The sequence below is a fragment of the Oryza glaberrima genome, chromosome 12 (genome assembly GCF_000147395.1).
Source record: "Oryza glaberrima chromosome 12, OglaRS2, whole genome shotgun sequence".
Taxonomy (NCBI): domain Eukaryota; kingdom Viridiplantae; phylum Streptophyta; class Magnoliopsida; order Poales; family Poaceae; genus Oryza; species Oryza glaberrima.
The window spans coordinates 11,173,529-11,189,066 of NC_068337.1; the positions used below are offsets into that span (position 1 = coordinate 11,173,529).

At 43.7% G+C, this 15,538-nt stretch overlaps 1 protein-coding gene across 1 annotated transcript; it reads left to right on the forward strand.

Moving 5' to 3' along the window:
* The first annotated feature begins 7,207 nt into the window (after positions 1-7,207).
* LOC127756953 (uncharacterized) lies at positions 7,208-9,314 on the forward strand. The gene is given in 4 exon segments (XM_052282345.1): positions 7,208-7,265; positions 7,268-7,373; positions 9,081-9,151; positions 9,268-9,314. Coding segments are annotated over 4 exon segments (282 nt in total).
* The last annotated feature ends 6,224 nt before the right edge of the window (positions 9,315-15,538 follow it).

A 15,538-nucleotide genomic window follows, 5' to 3' on the forward strand; every position in this document is an offset into this window, starting at 1 on the left:
TTTCATTTGAGATCATTTAGTTTTTGAAAATGTTGTTTGAAGTTGTCATAATTTGAAATTCAAATTTTATATAGGCCAATCAAACTTAGATAGAGAAATAACCAAAATAAAATTGGTAGATCTCAATAAGTTATACAACTTTGTTTCATTTAGTATGATAAAATTCGATTCAAAGTTTCAAAATTTTGAAATTTCCAGGTTAAATGACCATTTTGTCCAAGTAACTTGTATAGTAGGTTTCCAGATACCAAGGTTATTTTGGTAAAATCGCATCAAAATGGCTTCTTATACATATATCCAAACCCTAGCCAACCATCCTTCACCTTCTCTTTCCCCACCCTCACGCCGCCGCCCACCACGCCGTCGTCGTCATCCTCCTGCCTTCCCTCACCATCCACAGCCCCCTCGGATCTCACCGCCCCTTCCGCCTCCCCCTCCGCTCCTCTCGCCGCTCCTCCGTTCTCCCCCCTCTTCGGCAATCTCGCTGGCGTCCCAACTCCGGCGGGAGCGGCGGCGGCAGCTGTTGAAATTATAAGCACATAATGATTTAATTTATTCCATAAATAAATCATGACATTGCAGATGTAAACTAGATTGAATGCATCATAGATCTACACATGTAAACTAAGCAGTAAAATATGAACAGATCAAATATGCGCAACATGTCGAACACGTACCAAGGTGGTGGAAAGACCGGTTGCTCGGCAGGAACTACTCGCGGTTGCGAGCGTCGACGAAAACGCGAAGCACGCGAGCGGAGAGGAAGGCGAGCCGTCGCAGACGAACAGGGAGCAGTCACGCGAAGTGCTTCCCAAAAACCTTATTGCCGCCTTCTCCCGGTGCAGGACGTCGAAGGTAGAGGTTTCGGAGACCTGCTCTCCCGATCGCCGGTGCACGTCGGTGAGCGGGATGGAGTAGTCTACGAGCGACGGCGCAGTACAGAGTAGGAGGCAAACCCTAGATTGGTTTCGCGTGTGTTGCGTGAAGGCGGCGGCTCGGTTTATATAGAGATAGATCGCCTGATCAGGGCGCCCGCGTAAACCGAACCGGATAAGTCGCGCGTAACCTATCCGAACTCCATGCCGTTTTCACGCACCGGATTTTTCGGAATGTTTCCAAAACAAAACAAATCCGAATTTCCCGCAGCAAAACAAAACTACAAAAGGAAGCTGCATCTGCGCAAGGGTGAGGAGCCAATTTTGCGGACCATTCAACGCGTACGTCGTGCACGCGTGCCGCCTGCCCTGCCCTGCCAGGGCAGGCCATTGAGCGCGTGCGTGTGTTTCCCCTCTTCTCTCCACCACACATGCTTCAAGTGGCTAGGAGGGCATCCTCCCTTTTAAGGAGGTCACCCTCTGCTAGAATAAGCAAGGTGGTACTAAACTCCACATGCATGCCATCCCATGAGGTGGGCTTTTGTGATTTTCCAAAGAATTAATATTCGAATGGGCCTTAGCCCATCTATTAATTCCAACAATCCCCCACCAAATCTCAAAATCCCACTGAGATTTGCCTTTTCCAATGTATTGTTTATATACCAGCGGTTCGTTGGAGACCGATTAAGGTTGAACATCCACCTAGAACTCCAAGCTACACTTACTCACAACTTGAACAATGGACTACGCCTTGAATTGCAAGTCCTGTGCAAGCAAGTTTCACTCGGAGTCTTATCTGGTACTAGATCGTCTGTAGACTACCCCTCGGGTGGAGCGTATAAGTTATACTCCTAGGTCTTTAGTAAGCTTCCTAGAAGATTCACCCAAAATCTCCATAGACTGCGACCAACAGTCAAGCTTACAAAGGTGAGTTCTTTCAAGAATGCTCTGCAGGACAGCATCTTCGCTAATTAAAGCCAACAGAACTCATTAAGGCATAGCCAACCTGCCTTGCAGCTCACGAGAGTACATGCATCTTCACTTAAAGAGGGTATAGATTGGTACTCTCCTCTAGTTTACTAATGGTTTGTTCTTCCCAGGTTCTAATTCATGGGATCTCCGATCACATAGACTTGGTTACCACCATAGTATAACTCACATGGGTCTCAAACCCATCTCCTTCGATGCATTATCTATCACATTTCGTGATAGTCCCTTCGTGAAGGGATCTACCAGGTTTCTAGCTGTTTGGATGTAATCCAACGTTATAACTCCGGAGTTTCTCAATTTCCTGACAGACTTCAATCGTCTTTTCACATGTCTAGACGATTTCATATTATCCTTAGAACTATTCACTTTGATAATTACCGTTTGATTGTCACAGTTCATAAGGATAGCCGGCACCGGTTTTTCAACAATAGGCAGATCCATTAATAGATCACGCAGCCATTCTGCCTCAACAGTAGCAGTATCCAGTGCCGTCAGTTCTGTTTCCATGGTTGACCTTGTCAAAATGGTCTGTTTGCAAGACCTCCACGAAACAGCACCACCACCCAGTGTGAAGACATATCCACTAGTGGCTTTGATCTCATCCACATCAGAGATCCAGTTAGAATCACTATAACCCTCCAGTACCGCAGGATACCCAGTATAGTGAAGCCCCAATTCCATAGTACCTTTCAGATAGCGCATTACTCGCTCAAGCGCACGCCAGTGATCATCTCCCGGATTAGAGGTAAACCGGCTCAACTTGCTCACAGAAAAGGAGATATCAGGCCTAGTTGCACTAGCCAGATACATCAGCGAGCCAATGATTTGGGAGTATTCCAGTTGATTCCTAACAATTCTTTTGTTCTTGCGAAGCAACAAGCTAGGATCATAAGGTGTTGGAGAAGGCTTACTATCAATGTAGCCAAAGCGATTCAAGATCTTCTCCACATAATGGGACTGCAAGAGTGTAATCCCATTCTCACCTCTAATTAGTTTAATGTTTAAGATAACATCAGCTACTCCCAAATCTTTCATATCAAAATTTTGAGACAAGAATGATTTAACCTCATTTATCACCTAAAGGTTTGTCCCAAATATCAGTATATCGTCAACAAACAAGCACAGAATAACTCCCTCACCCCCACCATGGCGATAGTACACACATTTATCTGCCTCATTGACTGCAAAGCCTGCAGATGTCAATGTTTTGTCAAATTTCTCATGCCATTGCTTAGGAGCTTGTTTCAGACCATACAAAGACTTCAATAATTTGCACACTTTGCCTTCTTGACCTTCAACTACAAACCCATCAGGTTGATCCATATAAATTTCCTCATCCAACTCTCCATTAAGAAAAGTTGTCTTAACGTCCATTTGATGAACGAGAAGACCATGTGAGGCTGCTAGGGAAAGTAGCACACAAATTGTGGTCAATCTAGCAACATGTGAGTAAGTGTCAAAGAAATCTTCGCCTTCTTTCTAAGTATAGCCCTTAGCAATAAGCCGAGCCTTGTACTTTTCAATAGTACCGTCAGGCCTAAGCTTCTTCTTGAACACCCACTTGCACCCCACATGTTTACACCCATAGGGTCGCTCTGTCACCTCCCAAGTCCCGTTAGCGATAATGGAATCCATTTCACTACGGACAGCCTCCTTCCAGTAGTCTACATCAGGAGATGCATATGCTTCTGAAATTAACTTAGGAGTGTCATCCACGAGGTACACAGTGAAATCATCACCAAAGGACTTAGCTGTCCTTTGTCTCTTACTCCTTCGAGAAGCTTCACTGACATCCTCCTCAGAGACATGTTCATGTGTATGTTTAGTTTGTTCTGGTGGTGTGATTAAACTGGGAATTATTTTAGAGGGTTGGCTCGAACCACTATGTGTATCCTTCATTGGGAAAAAGCTCTCAAAGAAGGTAGCATCACGAGACTCCATAATTGTACCAACATGCATGTCAGGTACCTCGGATTTAACTATTAAAAATCTATAGGCAATGCTGTGATGAGCATATCCCAGAAAGACACAGTCCACAGTCTTAGGTCCAAGTTTGCGCTTCTTCGTTATTGGTACATTGACTTTCGCCAAGCACCCCCATGTGCGCAAATAAGAAAGTAATGGTTTTCTCCCAATCCATATCTCATATGGTGTTTTGTCCTTATTTCTGTTAGGAACTCTGTTTAACACATGATTCGAGGTCAACAATGCCTCCCCCCACCATGCCTTAGATAGTCCCGCGGTGTCTAACATGGCATTCACCAAGTCAGTCAGTGTGCGGTTCTTCCTTTCAGCAATCCCATTTGACTCGGGAGAATAGGGAGGCGTCCTCTCATGTATGATGCCATGTTCCTCACAGAATAAGTCAAATTCGTTCGAGAAAAACTCTCCACCATGATCAGACCTAAGCCTTTTTATCTTTCTGTCAAGTTGATTTTCAACTTCTGCCTTATAAATTTTAAAATAGTCTAGAGCCTCGTCTTTTGTTTTCAACAAGTACACATAACAAAATCTAGTAGCATCATCAATCAACGTCATGAAATATCGTTTTCCACCCTTCATCAACACCCCATTCATTTCACAAAGATCTGAATGTAGGAGTTCTAGTGGTGCCAAGTTTCTCTCCTCGGCAGCTTTGTGAGGCTTGCGAGGTTGCTTCGATTGCACACAACTATGGCACTTAGAACCTTTGACAATGGAAAACTTAGGAATTAAACACATGCTGGAAAGCCGAGACATCAAGCCAAAATTAATATGACATAAACATGAGTGCCAAACATTAGCCTCATCATCCACACTACCACAAATATGGTTCACAGACTTATTGCAGAAATCAGAAAGGGAAAAACGGAATAGGCCTCTAGACACGACTACTTTATTAGACTCAAAAACCAACTTAAATCCGTCTCTAGTCAGACGGGAGCCACTAACAAGATTCCTGTCGATAGAAGGGACATGCTGCACGTTCTTCAGCTGCATGATCTTTCCCGAAGTAAACTTCAGATCTACCGTGCCAACACCATGAACAGAAGCATGTGACCTAGTCCCCATTAGGACGGTGGAACCCCGTGTGACCTGATAAGAAGAAAGCAATGAGATGTCAGCACAAACATGTACATTGGCCCCAGTATCAACCCACCAATTAGTAGACTGATTAACTGAAAAAACAGTAGGTAAATTACCATACCCGCTTCCATCTCCAGTGTTGCTAATGGTCACATTAGCAGACTTAGAAGTCTGCCCTGCAGGTGCCTTCATCCCCTTGCGTTGTGGACACTTCCTAGCCAGATGACCAGGTTGCCCACACACAAAACAAGTCCTCTCATCCTGGTTAGGATTGTTGTTGTTCTTCTTCTGCTTCTTGAAGTTGGTGGTCTGTTGAGCTTTGTATTTCCCCTTGCTCTTGTTCTGGACCTTGTGCACAACATTGGCACTAGACTGCCCACCATCGCCCTTAGACGCGGCGTCTTTTTCCCGAGCTTTCTCCTCAACATCAAGAGACGCTATCAACCCCTCAACGGAGTATACCTGTCTCTTGTGTTTGAGTATAGTACCGAAACTTCTCCATGATGGAGGTAGTTTCACAATAATGCACCCGGCCACAAATTTGTCGGATAAGACACACTTAAGGAGTTTGAGTTCCTTAGCCATGGTTTGTATCTCATGAGCCTGTTCGACTACAGAACGGTTGTCAGCCATCTTGTAGTCATGAAACTGCTCCATGATATACAGATCATTGCTAGCATCAGTAGCACCGAATTTAGTATTCAGTGCATCCCACAACTCCTTAGCGTCGGTCATATGCATATACACCTTGACCAGACGATCGCCAAGAACGCTAAGAATGCATCCCACAAAGAGAGTAGTGGCTTCCTTGAATTGCTTCTGCTGATCAGCTGCCAGTACTAACCCAGAAGCATTTCATAGCCGTCAGACACAGAGTGACCCAGATCTGCCATCACTTAAAGTGCACACCAGTGAATTTATCCGGCCTCAGTGCATCGGCAAAACCAGCCATAGTAAAATCACAGCGCCTACAATAAGGTTTTTGGATTGTTCAAATTATAAGCACATAATGATTTAATTTATTCCATAAATGAATCATGACATTGCAGATGTAAACTAGATTGAACGCATCATTAGATCTACACATGTAAACTAAGCAGTAAAACATGAACAGATCAAATATGCGCAACATGTCGAACACATACCGAGGTGGTGGAAAGACCGGTTGCTCGGCAGGAACTACTCGCGGTTGCGAGCGTCGACGAAGACGCGAAGCACGCGAGCGGAGAGGAAGGCGAGCCGTCGCGGACGAACAGGGAGCAGTCGCGCGAAGCGCTTCCCAAAAACCTTATTGCCGCCTTCTCCCGGTGCAGGACGTCGAAGGCAGAGGTTCCGGAGACCTGCTCTCTCGATCGCCGGAGCACGCCGGCGAGCGAGACGGAGTAGTCTACGAGCGACGGCGCAGTACAGAGTAGGAGGCAAACCCTAGATTGATTTCGCGTGTGTTGCGTGAAGGCGGCGGCTCGGTTTATATAGAGATAGATCGCCTGATCAGGGCGCCCGTGTAAACCGAACCGGATAAGTCGCGCGTAACCTATCCGGACTCCATGCCGTTTTCACGCACCGGATTTTTCGGAATGTTTCCAAAACAAAACAAATCCGAATTTCCCGCAGCAAAACAAAACTGCAAAAGGAAGCTGCATCTGCGCAAGGGTGAGGAGCCAATTTTGCGGACCATTCGACATGTACGTCGTGCACGCGCCGCCTGCCCTGCCAGGCCAGGCGAGGCGAGGCGAGCGCGCGTGTGTTTCCCCTCTTCAATCCACCACACATGCTTCAAGTGGCTAGGAGGGCACCCTCCCTTTTAAGGAGGTCCCCCTCTCCTAGAATAAGCAAGGTGGTACTAAATTCCACATCCATGCCATCTTCATGAGGTGGGCTTTTGTGATTTTCCAAAGAATTAATCTTCGAATGAGCCTTAGCCCATCTATTAATTCCAACAGCAGCAAGGAGGCGCGGTGGCGGATCCGGAGGAGCCGTCCTAGGGAAGGCCGGATCCGCCGCCCTAGGGAGGAGCTTGGCTCTCGACGGCGGGCGGCGGGCGGCGGGCACGGCGACAGCCTGCTCCGGCGGATCTGGCGACGCGTCCTCGGGAAGGCCGAATCCGCCGCCCTAGGGGCTCTCGGCGGCGGGCGGCGGGCACGGCGACGGCCTGCGGCGACGGATCTGGTGGCGCCGTTGCAGAGGCGGAGGACAGCGGCGCGTCAGAGGTGGAGGACCCATCGGCCAGGCCGGCAGCGAGACGGTGGCGGAGCTGCGGAGGCGGGCCGGCGTGGATGGGGTCGGTGGAGGTGGCGGCGACCTGGTACGGCGGCGGGAGGGAGTCAATGCGAGGGGGTTCAGGCGAGGCTAGCGGCGTGGCTCGCACCACGGCGGCTCCTCTCCTCCAGCGGCAAGGTGCTCGGCGAGGAGGAGAAGGCTGCCGAGAACATCTACATCAAGGTATATCCACCCTTCGCTTCCCTAATCTTCCTTCCACCTCGTGATTGTTGCTGTTCTTGCTGCGGTAGATGGGCTACAGATGCAACTAGAGATGTATTGGTGTGCTGTGTAGAGGTTTTGGATGTGCTCCAAATTGAAATGAGGCTGTTTTTCGTGTGCGAATTGCTGAGTTTGCTTCAACTTTCATCCTTCCCATGGTCACTTTTGGTGAGTTCTTATGAGTCCCATGGTCACCTTTTTTTAGAAAGTAATAAGTGAAATCCTATTATGAATGTCATATCTGATGACTCCTTTTATCTTATTCATATAAAAAGGATTGGTTGCCACCATATGTGGTGCTTAGGAATGTCAAAACTGTAGGGGCATGTTTCTTCCTAACATGTGAAGTGGTTTTTTTGGCTATCTAGCAAACTTGTGGCTGTGCTTTCTCATGTTATACTATGCTAGGCAGTTGCATTGCAGTTTAAGATGTCTCAGTTTATACCCAATCTTTGGAAATTTGTGAGCACGATGTCAGTCTTTTCGTTTTAAATTAAGGGATAACAGGAAGAAACCAGGGCTGGCAGTTCTTTTTGTTTACCAATTTTTCCACCGTGCAAGTACAAAAGCATTTCAGTGTCTTTTCAGAGTTCACGAAAGAACTGGGCTATTTATTTGGTAGCAGGACAGGAAGTAGGGTTGTTTTTTACACCTGTAAATGTTACTTTAGTAAGGAAATTTGAGGGTGCCTCTCCCTCATGCGTGAAAACCATTATTTCCATAGTGAAAAGGGGTAAAAAGGGATTTACCATATCCACAGTGTGCTGTCTGTAATAATCTCCATGTCACATTGAACGCGCGTGCACACACACCAGTAAGTGTCTACTCAGCTTCCAGGATTGCAAGCAACTTAATTTGGCAAGCAACGAAAATCAGAAACCTGGTGCATACAAATTCTAAGAGTCCCTCTTGTGCGATTGAAGAATATTTATTTTCTTAAGTGATTGCAAACATAGTACTTCACATTACAACTTGTGATTCATGCCCTGTAATGGAACTGAATTAGCCTCTTTTAGAAGAGGATGAATGATTAAACCATTTTTTAATACATTATTATAACTTTTATTGCTCTTTTGGGTATGATAAATTGTTGTGGTTTCTAAACTTATTAGGTGATTTTTTATCTTGCAGTATTTAGGGTCAATTTCAGATCATCATGTTACATCGGAATTCAAGTTATGTAACAGCTTGTGCTAGAATGAAGGTTCTTACGAACTCAACACTTACCAATATAAGTACATGTCTTGACTTGTGATACTATTTACCAATAACAAACGGTAGGGCGCCGCGAAGCGCGCCTAAAGTTCTAGTATAACTTTATAGGTGGCATTTAGACACAGCCACAGCAGCAGTGTACTGCTCTGAGGATCTGCAATATATGTTGTTTGTTGTTGCCGAAAAGGAGAAAGTCCTTCACTTCTATCACTGTCTAACTCTCCACCAGAAGCAATTTGCATTTTTTGCATTCCTCACCTCACCTCACCTCACAGTAACATAATTCTTGACTTGTAATCAAATTGAAGGTTTGTTTGTTAATCTCATCAGAATTCAGAAACCATCCAATTCATCTTTCAAAAGAAAGTATATATATATCGTTTTGCCTGATCTCTGAGCATGCTTAGTTTCTTTGTTACAAAATGCTAAACTGAGATGAACTGAAAATTTTAGAAATGTGCGATGTGCAGGTGGAGATAACATGCAGAGGGAGACAGCTCCTCCCGATCCTGACATTGCAGCATGTCCGTGACATCAGTAACTGCATGAATATTTTTTATTCATCTATTATACTGCTTGAACAGTAGAAGAAACTAGGATGATATGGTAGTTATTGTTGTTTTATCTTGTGCATATGCAGTGCTGCTAAGCTCACTTGGAAGATCTTGGTCATGCGACATCCGGTGAAATTTTGGTTACTGTGATTGTATTTGGAATGTGACTGGATTTGGCTGTTAACTGTGTTGTAAATTTTGTGTTGTATTGGATGTTTGTCGAGTTGTGTTGGTTTGAATCTGAGATGGTATGAGAAATTGGATTGAATTTGGTGGGCACAAATTTAATGGGCATGTTTAGTGGGCTTTGATCTGATAGTTGGTTGACAAAATAGGCTAGTTTTGAAATGGGCCTAGTTCTGAAATAGGCCTATTTTAAAATGGGCCAATTAAAAATTTAATGGGTTGTTTAAAAATTAATGGGCCGTCAAAAAAATAATGGGCCATATAAAAAAATTGCTGATGTCAGCAGCCACGTCATCAGTGATATGTCATCGCACAGGTGTCAAAACAAACCATGTCAGCTGCCACGTCATCAGTGACACGTCATCGCAGACGTGTCGAAACGACCACGTCAACTGCCATGTTGGCCGCCATGTGGCAACCATCCATGACGTTTAATTTCGTCACAGAGGTTGGGCTTGGGCTAGACTACACGAGCCCATAAGCGTTTTATGACGGTTAAAAAACGTCATAGATTGTGCTGATCTGTGACGATTTCGGAGAAAACGTCAGTAGATTTAATCTGTGACGCTCAACAGATGACGATAAGGATAATCGTCACGGACAAATTCCTATGACGAACTTTCAGTGATACATGACGAATTTTTTTCGTCATAGATTAAATAGATTCTTGTAGTGTAATATAGATCATAGCATTTGGAGAGTGAAAGAGAAACTACAAAGTTCATTGCCTTGGATGGCAGTTCATTGCCGTTGTGCTCTACACATACCTACTCCAACAAATTAATCTTCAAACTGTATTAGCACGCAGGGAATGTCTAAAAAGGAATTCATTGAAAATGTCATAACTCACAAGGCACTTTAAAACATGATTCATCAATTCAGAACTGTATTCTTTTAACAGCTAATTTGAAATGTTACAGAAATTAACAAACCATTACTAAGGACAAACGGTGATAATCCTTGTGGATCAAAGGAAATGAAAGTATAGAAGGTTGCACATACCTGAAAGAAGATAACTGGATAATGTCACACCTTATTATGCCTCTCCTGTATAGGACATGTATCTCAGTGATCATCTCCTGATGCCCTTGTTCATTAGGAAGACAAGTTGGTCCTTAACCCTAGATTTCTTGAATGGACAGTAGGAGTATCATCTGAACCAGATTATTTGATAATTGGAGAGCAAGTTGCTGTCTCGAAATAATCAGTGGCAATAGTAATAGGATTAGATGCTTACTTGCACTGCATGTAAATTCATACATTAATATTCCCTAACCCAGAGCAGTTCAAGGTAGTTTACACCATACAATTTAGACATGCAATTATGTGAGCTAGCTAATATATGAATTATCCAATTGCAATGATGAGCAGAAGGTTAATTAAATCGTACCAAACCACTGGAATTATAAGCATAATGTACAAAGCTGAATCTTGATGAGTTTCCGAACAGTTACCAATGATCCGAACAACTGAACGAACATAACACGATTTACTTGTACTGCCCATGAGCCTAGTAGGACTAATAAACTCAACCATGAGCCTAGTAGGGCCAATAAACTCAAAGGATCATGATCTTCCTGAAAAAAATGTTAAATGAATCAGAAAATGAGGCATGCCACCGTTGTATGTTCTCTGAATAAAACAAAACATATATCGAGAACTGATGCAAATGTAGAAAGTTTAATGCAACATGATTCAACGGAGAAATAGGTGCACCAGAATTCCATCTATGACTTAATGCTTGGGCTAGGCATTTTGACAAGAACCTCCAGTGCATAGGACTGTGGCTTACCTCTGGGCTGTGGCAGCATCCACAGATCTTATGTGCAGGTGTGCTGGCAGAGGGGATCGTGTACGTCTTCGATGAGCGGCGGACAGCGGACGACCTGGAAGTGGCGGTGACTTGGCGACAGGAATTCGGGGCGGCGCGGGGCGTGGCGGCGAGCGGCGGACAACCTGGACCCGACGGAGACCTGGCGACGGGAGTTCGACGTGGTGGATGACCCAGCGGCGGACTTCGGCGGTTGTGAGATTGAGGGGCCATGGGCGAGAATCTCGCCGCGAGGTTGGTGGGGGATGGGAGTTATGGGAGAAAGAGAGGGGGAGGCGGGGAGGGGAGACTGATCTAGATCATTGTTTCTACAGCATATGATTTAGGCCGTTGGATGTGTGATATGATGAATGATGAATAATGATGATGAATCTACCCTATAGTTGAACAAATGGTTTTATTCATTCATCATTGATCATATCACACATCTAACGGTGTAAAATCATCTGATGAGTTAAGATCGGACGTCCCAGATGCGCGCGTGTCGCTCCTCCTCCTCTCCCGCACCCCCCGTCTCTCTCTGCCACAATCGACGCCGCATCGGTGCGACCGCGCATCCTCTCCCGCATCTCCCTCTCTTCCGCATTCGTCACGCCTCCTCCGCATCCCGTACCGCATCCACGCCTCTCTCTCCCCTCCCGCTCCGTCGTCAAGTGCGCCACCGCCGCCGCCACCGAGGCCTTCAATCCTCCATCGTCAAGGGCGCCGGCTCGCCACCCTCTCCATCGCCCCGACACAGGACGCCCTCATCTCTCCCCTGCCGTCGCGCCGTCGCCGATTCACCTCCGCCAGGTCGCCGCCTATCCCCAGCAGCTGCCAGTCCATGCTCGCCCTCGCCGTCGCACAGATCAGCACCGCCGCCGACCCGATGCTCGCCCTCGCGCATTCATCGCCACCCCATCTGGCCCCTCTGCCCATCGCGCCAACTCGCCCTAGCGTCGTCTCACCGCCTCACGCCATCTCTGTCGGTCGCCGTCCGCATCAAGTGGTCACCGACCGCTCTCCATCGGGACTTCATCAAATCGCCGCCGCGCCGCCTGACCACTATCCCCGCCAGTCTCTGTAGCGCGCTCGGTCCTCTCCGGGCCCTGACGTCCGGTGTCTAGAGCTCTATGGCAAGTTTGATTCTTCTCCATCCCAGTTCATTATTTTTCTTGTGCCTATTTGATTTTGACTACGATGCAAGAGCAAACTATTAGATGTTAGCGAGCCTAATCTACCTCTGTTAGTCCACCAGCTAATTTGCGTTCCCTTCCAGATTTCGTAGGGATATGCCTCACAACAATTTGGTTACGGTAAAATAATTTGATTCTATTGTTGTGCTTTCAACCATACCATTACGGTTTCAACCTTATGATTGATCCAAGGCTAACCATTTGGAAGCATCGAATCATATATTATTATTATTTTTGGATGGGTCCATGACCTTCTCTCAGTTTTTTTTTTCTTTTGCTGTTCTAACATCAGTTCTGATTGGCAAAATTGTTTTTTACAGAAGCTAGGAGGGGAGCAAAGGAGGTGCTGGGACTGATGGAAGGGGAGCTGTTCAGGTGCTTGCTCGGTAATAGTTGGGTTTTTTTATGCTCTATAAGTACAAGATATTTCTTTTTTTATTTGAATGGAAACATTCTGCCTGGGTATCCACTTTATTAGGTCCATTTCCTGATTTCTGTTGGTTATTTAGGTAATCATTTTCTCAATAAAAATAGTTTTTCTAATGATTTTGAGGTTTTCCATTCGCGAGTTGTAAAATGTAGCTGCTGCAATAAGATAAAAATCAACAAGTTGCTTGATTTTAAATGGTTTCAATCCAGCATGTATTTGTTTATCCAGCATGTTGCATTTTTCCCCTAACCTATCAGGTCCTGTCATAGAAGAGATGTAGAAATTTAGAGAGTATATGAGTTGTATATACTTTTTCTTTAAATTCTTTTTTTGATTTGTATATAAATAGAATATATGAGTTGAGTCATTATTATAGGCGAACTATTTTCTTGGTTGGTATGAAATGCACTTCCTATTTTTGGGAGGCTGTCTAGATTCGTAGTACTGGATAATGTCACATCCTGTACTAGGTAGCTACATTTTGGGACGGAGGAAGTATATGGTTTGCATGGCACAATAAGTTTGTGCAATGCACATGCTTCTTTACGTCTTATAAATTTACCAGATTATTTGTCCCTGGAGAGCAGGCTTGATTTATGATTTTGTATTTTTATTTATTCCAGTGAATTATTTATCTAAATGATCATCTCTATGGACTACTGCCTATGATGGTAGACTCGTGCCCTCATGACCAAGAATTATTTGTATCTCTTTAGGTTATCTTTATATATCTATGCAACACTGAGCTTTTTTAGCTGATCTTATGAAAAGATGAAAACCATAAAAAAGCTCTGCCCTTCCATCTCTTAGATAGAGACCAGTCAATTTGGAACTTTCAGGACTGCTTGGTACAAAGAAGATTATTTAGGAAGTTCATGCTTTTTATATTACAATTTTGTATGAAGTTGTGCTTGAACAGCTGGTTAATAAATCCTTCATGGTTTCTTTGCTAACCATCTTTACCTAATACATATTTGTCCTGATCTTTTGTTGCTTTGGTTGTATTATTGTATTTTCAGGTCATCTGGTGAAGATCAAGATACCATCCATGTGCTGGATAGGTCTCAGATAGGTGGGCATCAAGTTCAGCTTTCATGGAGCCTACGCCTCATCAGAACAAGCAGGTTCATGTACAAATTTAGGAGTAATTGCTTGGCCGTTGATGCATGAAGTCGGGTCAATTGAGCTGAGCTGAGGTTTGCTAGCTGTCCTCGCTCGTTGTCCTTCAACCTTTTAATTGATTTTTATAGCACAAAATATGCTTCCAAAGTGAATTTTTAAGTAAAAGAATAAAATCAGATCATTTTGGATGTGTCTGAAATCTGAATTTACGGCTGAAAACAAGCTCTTAATGATTCTCTGAACTTGAACATGTCCCTGAAACTGAATAAAATTTATGTAAAGAATATTGAGGACAAATTTATCAGGTGTATACAATATGATTGCTCTATTTAGAGATTTGTGCCATTTCAGCACCCTGCCTGTATATCTCTAAAATCTGGCTACTACATTATTGCAGAGACAAATTAGTAATAATCTGATATAAAGTAAGAGGACAAACCAGAACAAATTATCTTCCACAGATATCTTTTATGCACATAAAAAGAAAAGGGTTTGTCAAATTAACTCCTTTTCGCCACAGGTTCCAGTATTGTCTATTAAATCTAATGTGCTTCTAATTAATCCTATATACACAATATGCTAAATTTTCAGTATTTTAAGCACTGTGCTACCATTTGCAGAAAAATAATTGGTTAATAAACTAACAGTACACTGCTATTACCAGTTGTTCTGATAAGTGGTAATTAGTTGGGTGTTGTAAGTATGCAGGTAGAAAGTGATAATAGAAAAGTGTGCCAATCAAAGAGCTGTTGTGGGTTCCCAGTGACAAAAAAGATGAGTCTTTAAAAGGACTTCTAGAGCAAAGTGTTACAGCAAGGTTTGTCGAAAATTTAGGAGTTGGCACAAGAATGGAAGAAGACGGAACATACCTACTATGGTCTATGCGAGATTATGCAATGCAATACAAGAAGGGGAGAAGATGGGAACTCTGGATTATCGAAGTCAACAACAATAACTTTTGATGAAGTAGTACAACAAGGTTTTAGGCATATGCTGCACTTTCTTTTCTGCTCCAATGCGATGGTGAAGGAAGAATCATAGTTGTAAGCAAAAAATTTAGTGGACAATATGAATATGCATATCTGAAATTTGTGATTCTTTTTTGTATAGATAGTCTTTTTGAAGGAGCTATAACCTTGCTCTGCATCTTACTCTGCCACCGAGACCGCTAACCATCTTGTTTGGAGATAACACTTAATGTATACTATGATTTGAGTCTGTTATGCAGTATAGATGCATGTTACATTTTTTTAAAATCACAAACCATATTTCACTTAAAATGCTTGAGCTGGATGGAATATTTACAACCCACCGACCATGTGTTTGTAAAGGCTCTTTAATATATTTTTAATTTATTTTTGATTAGTAATTCCATTTTTCAGCAAATGTGAGCATTTCAGTAGATTATTAAGACTATATAAGAAGATATCGGTGATTAAATAAACCTCATTATCATATCATTTTTATGTACGTTTAGTATTTTTTTTTTATCATTTGTGGTTGTCTCATAAAATAACTTATAGTGGAGAACCTTCTATGCCAATTTGTGAGAATTTGATTATCATGTGCACCCACACATATGTCATGTTATACCTGTATCGTCATTACTAATA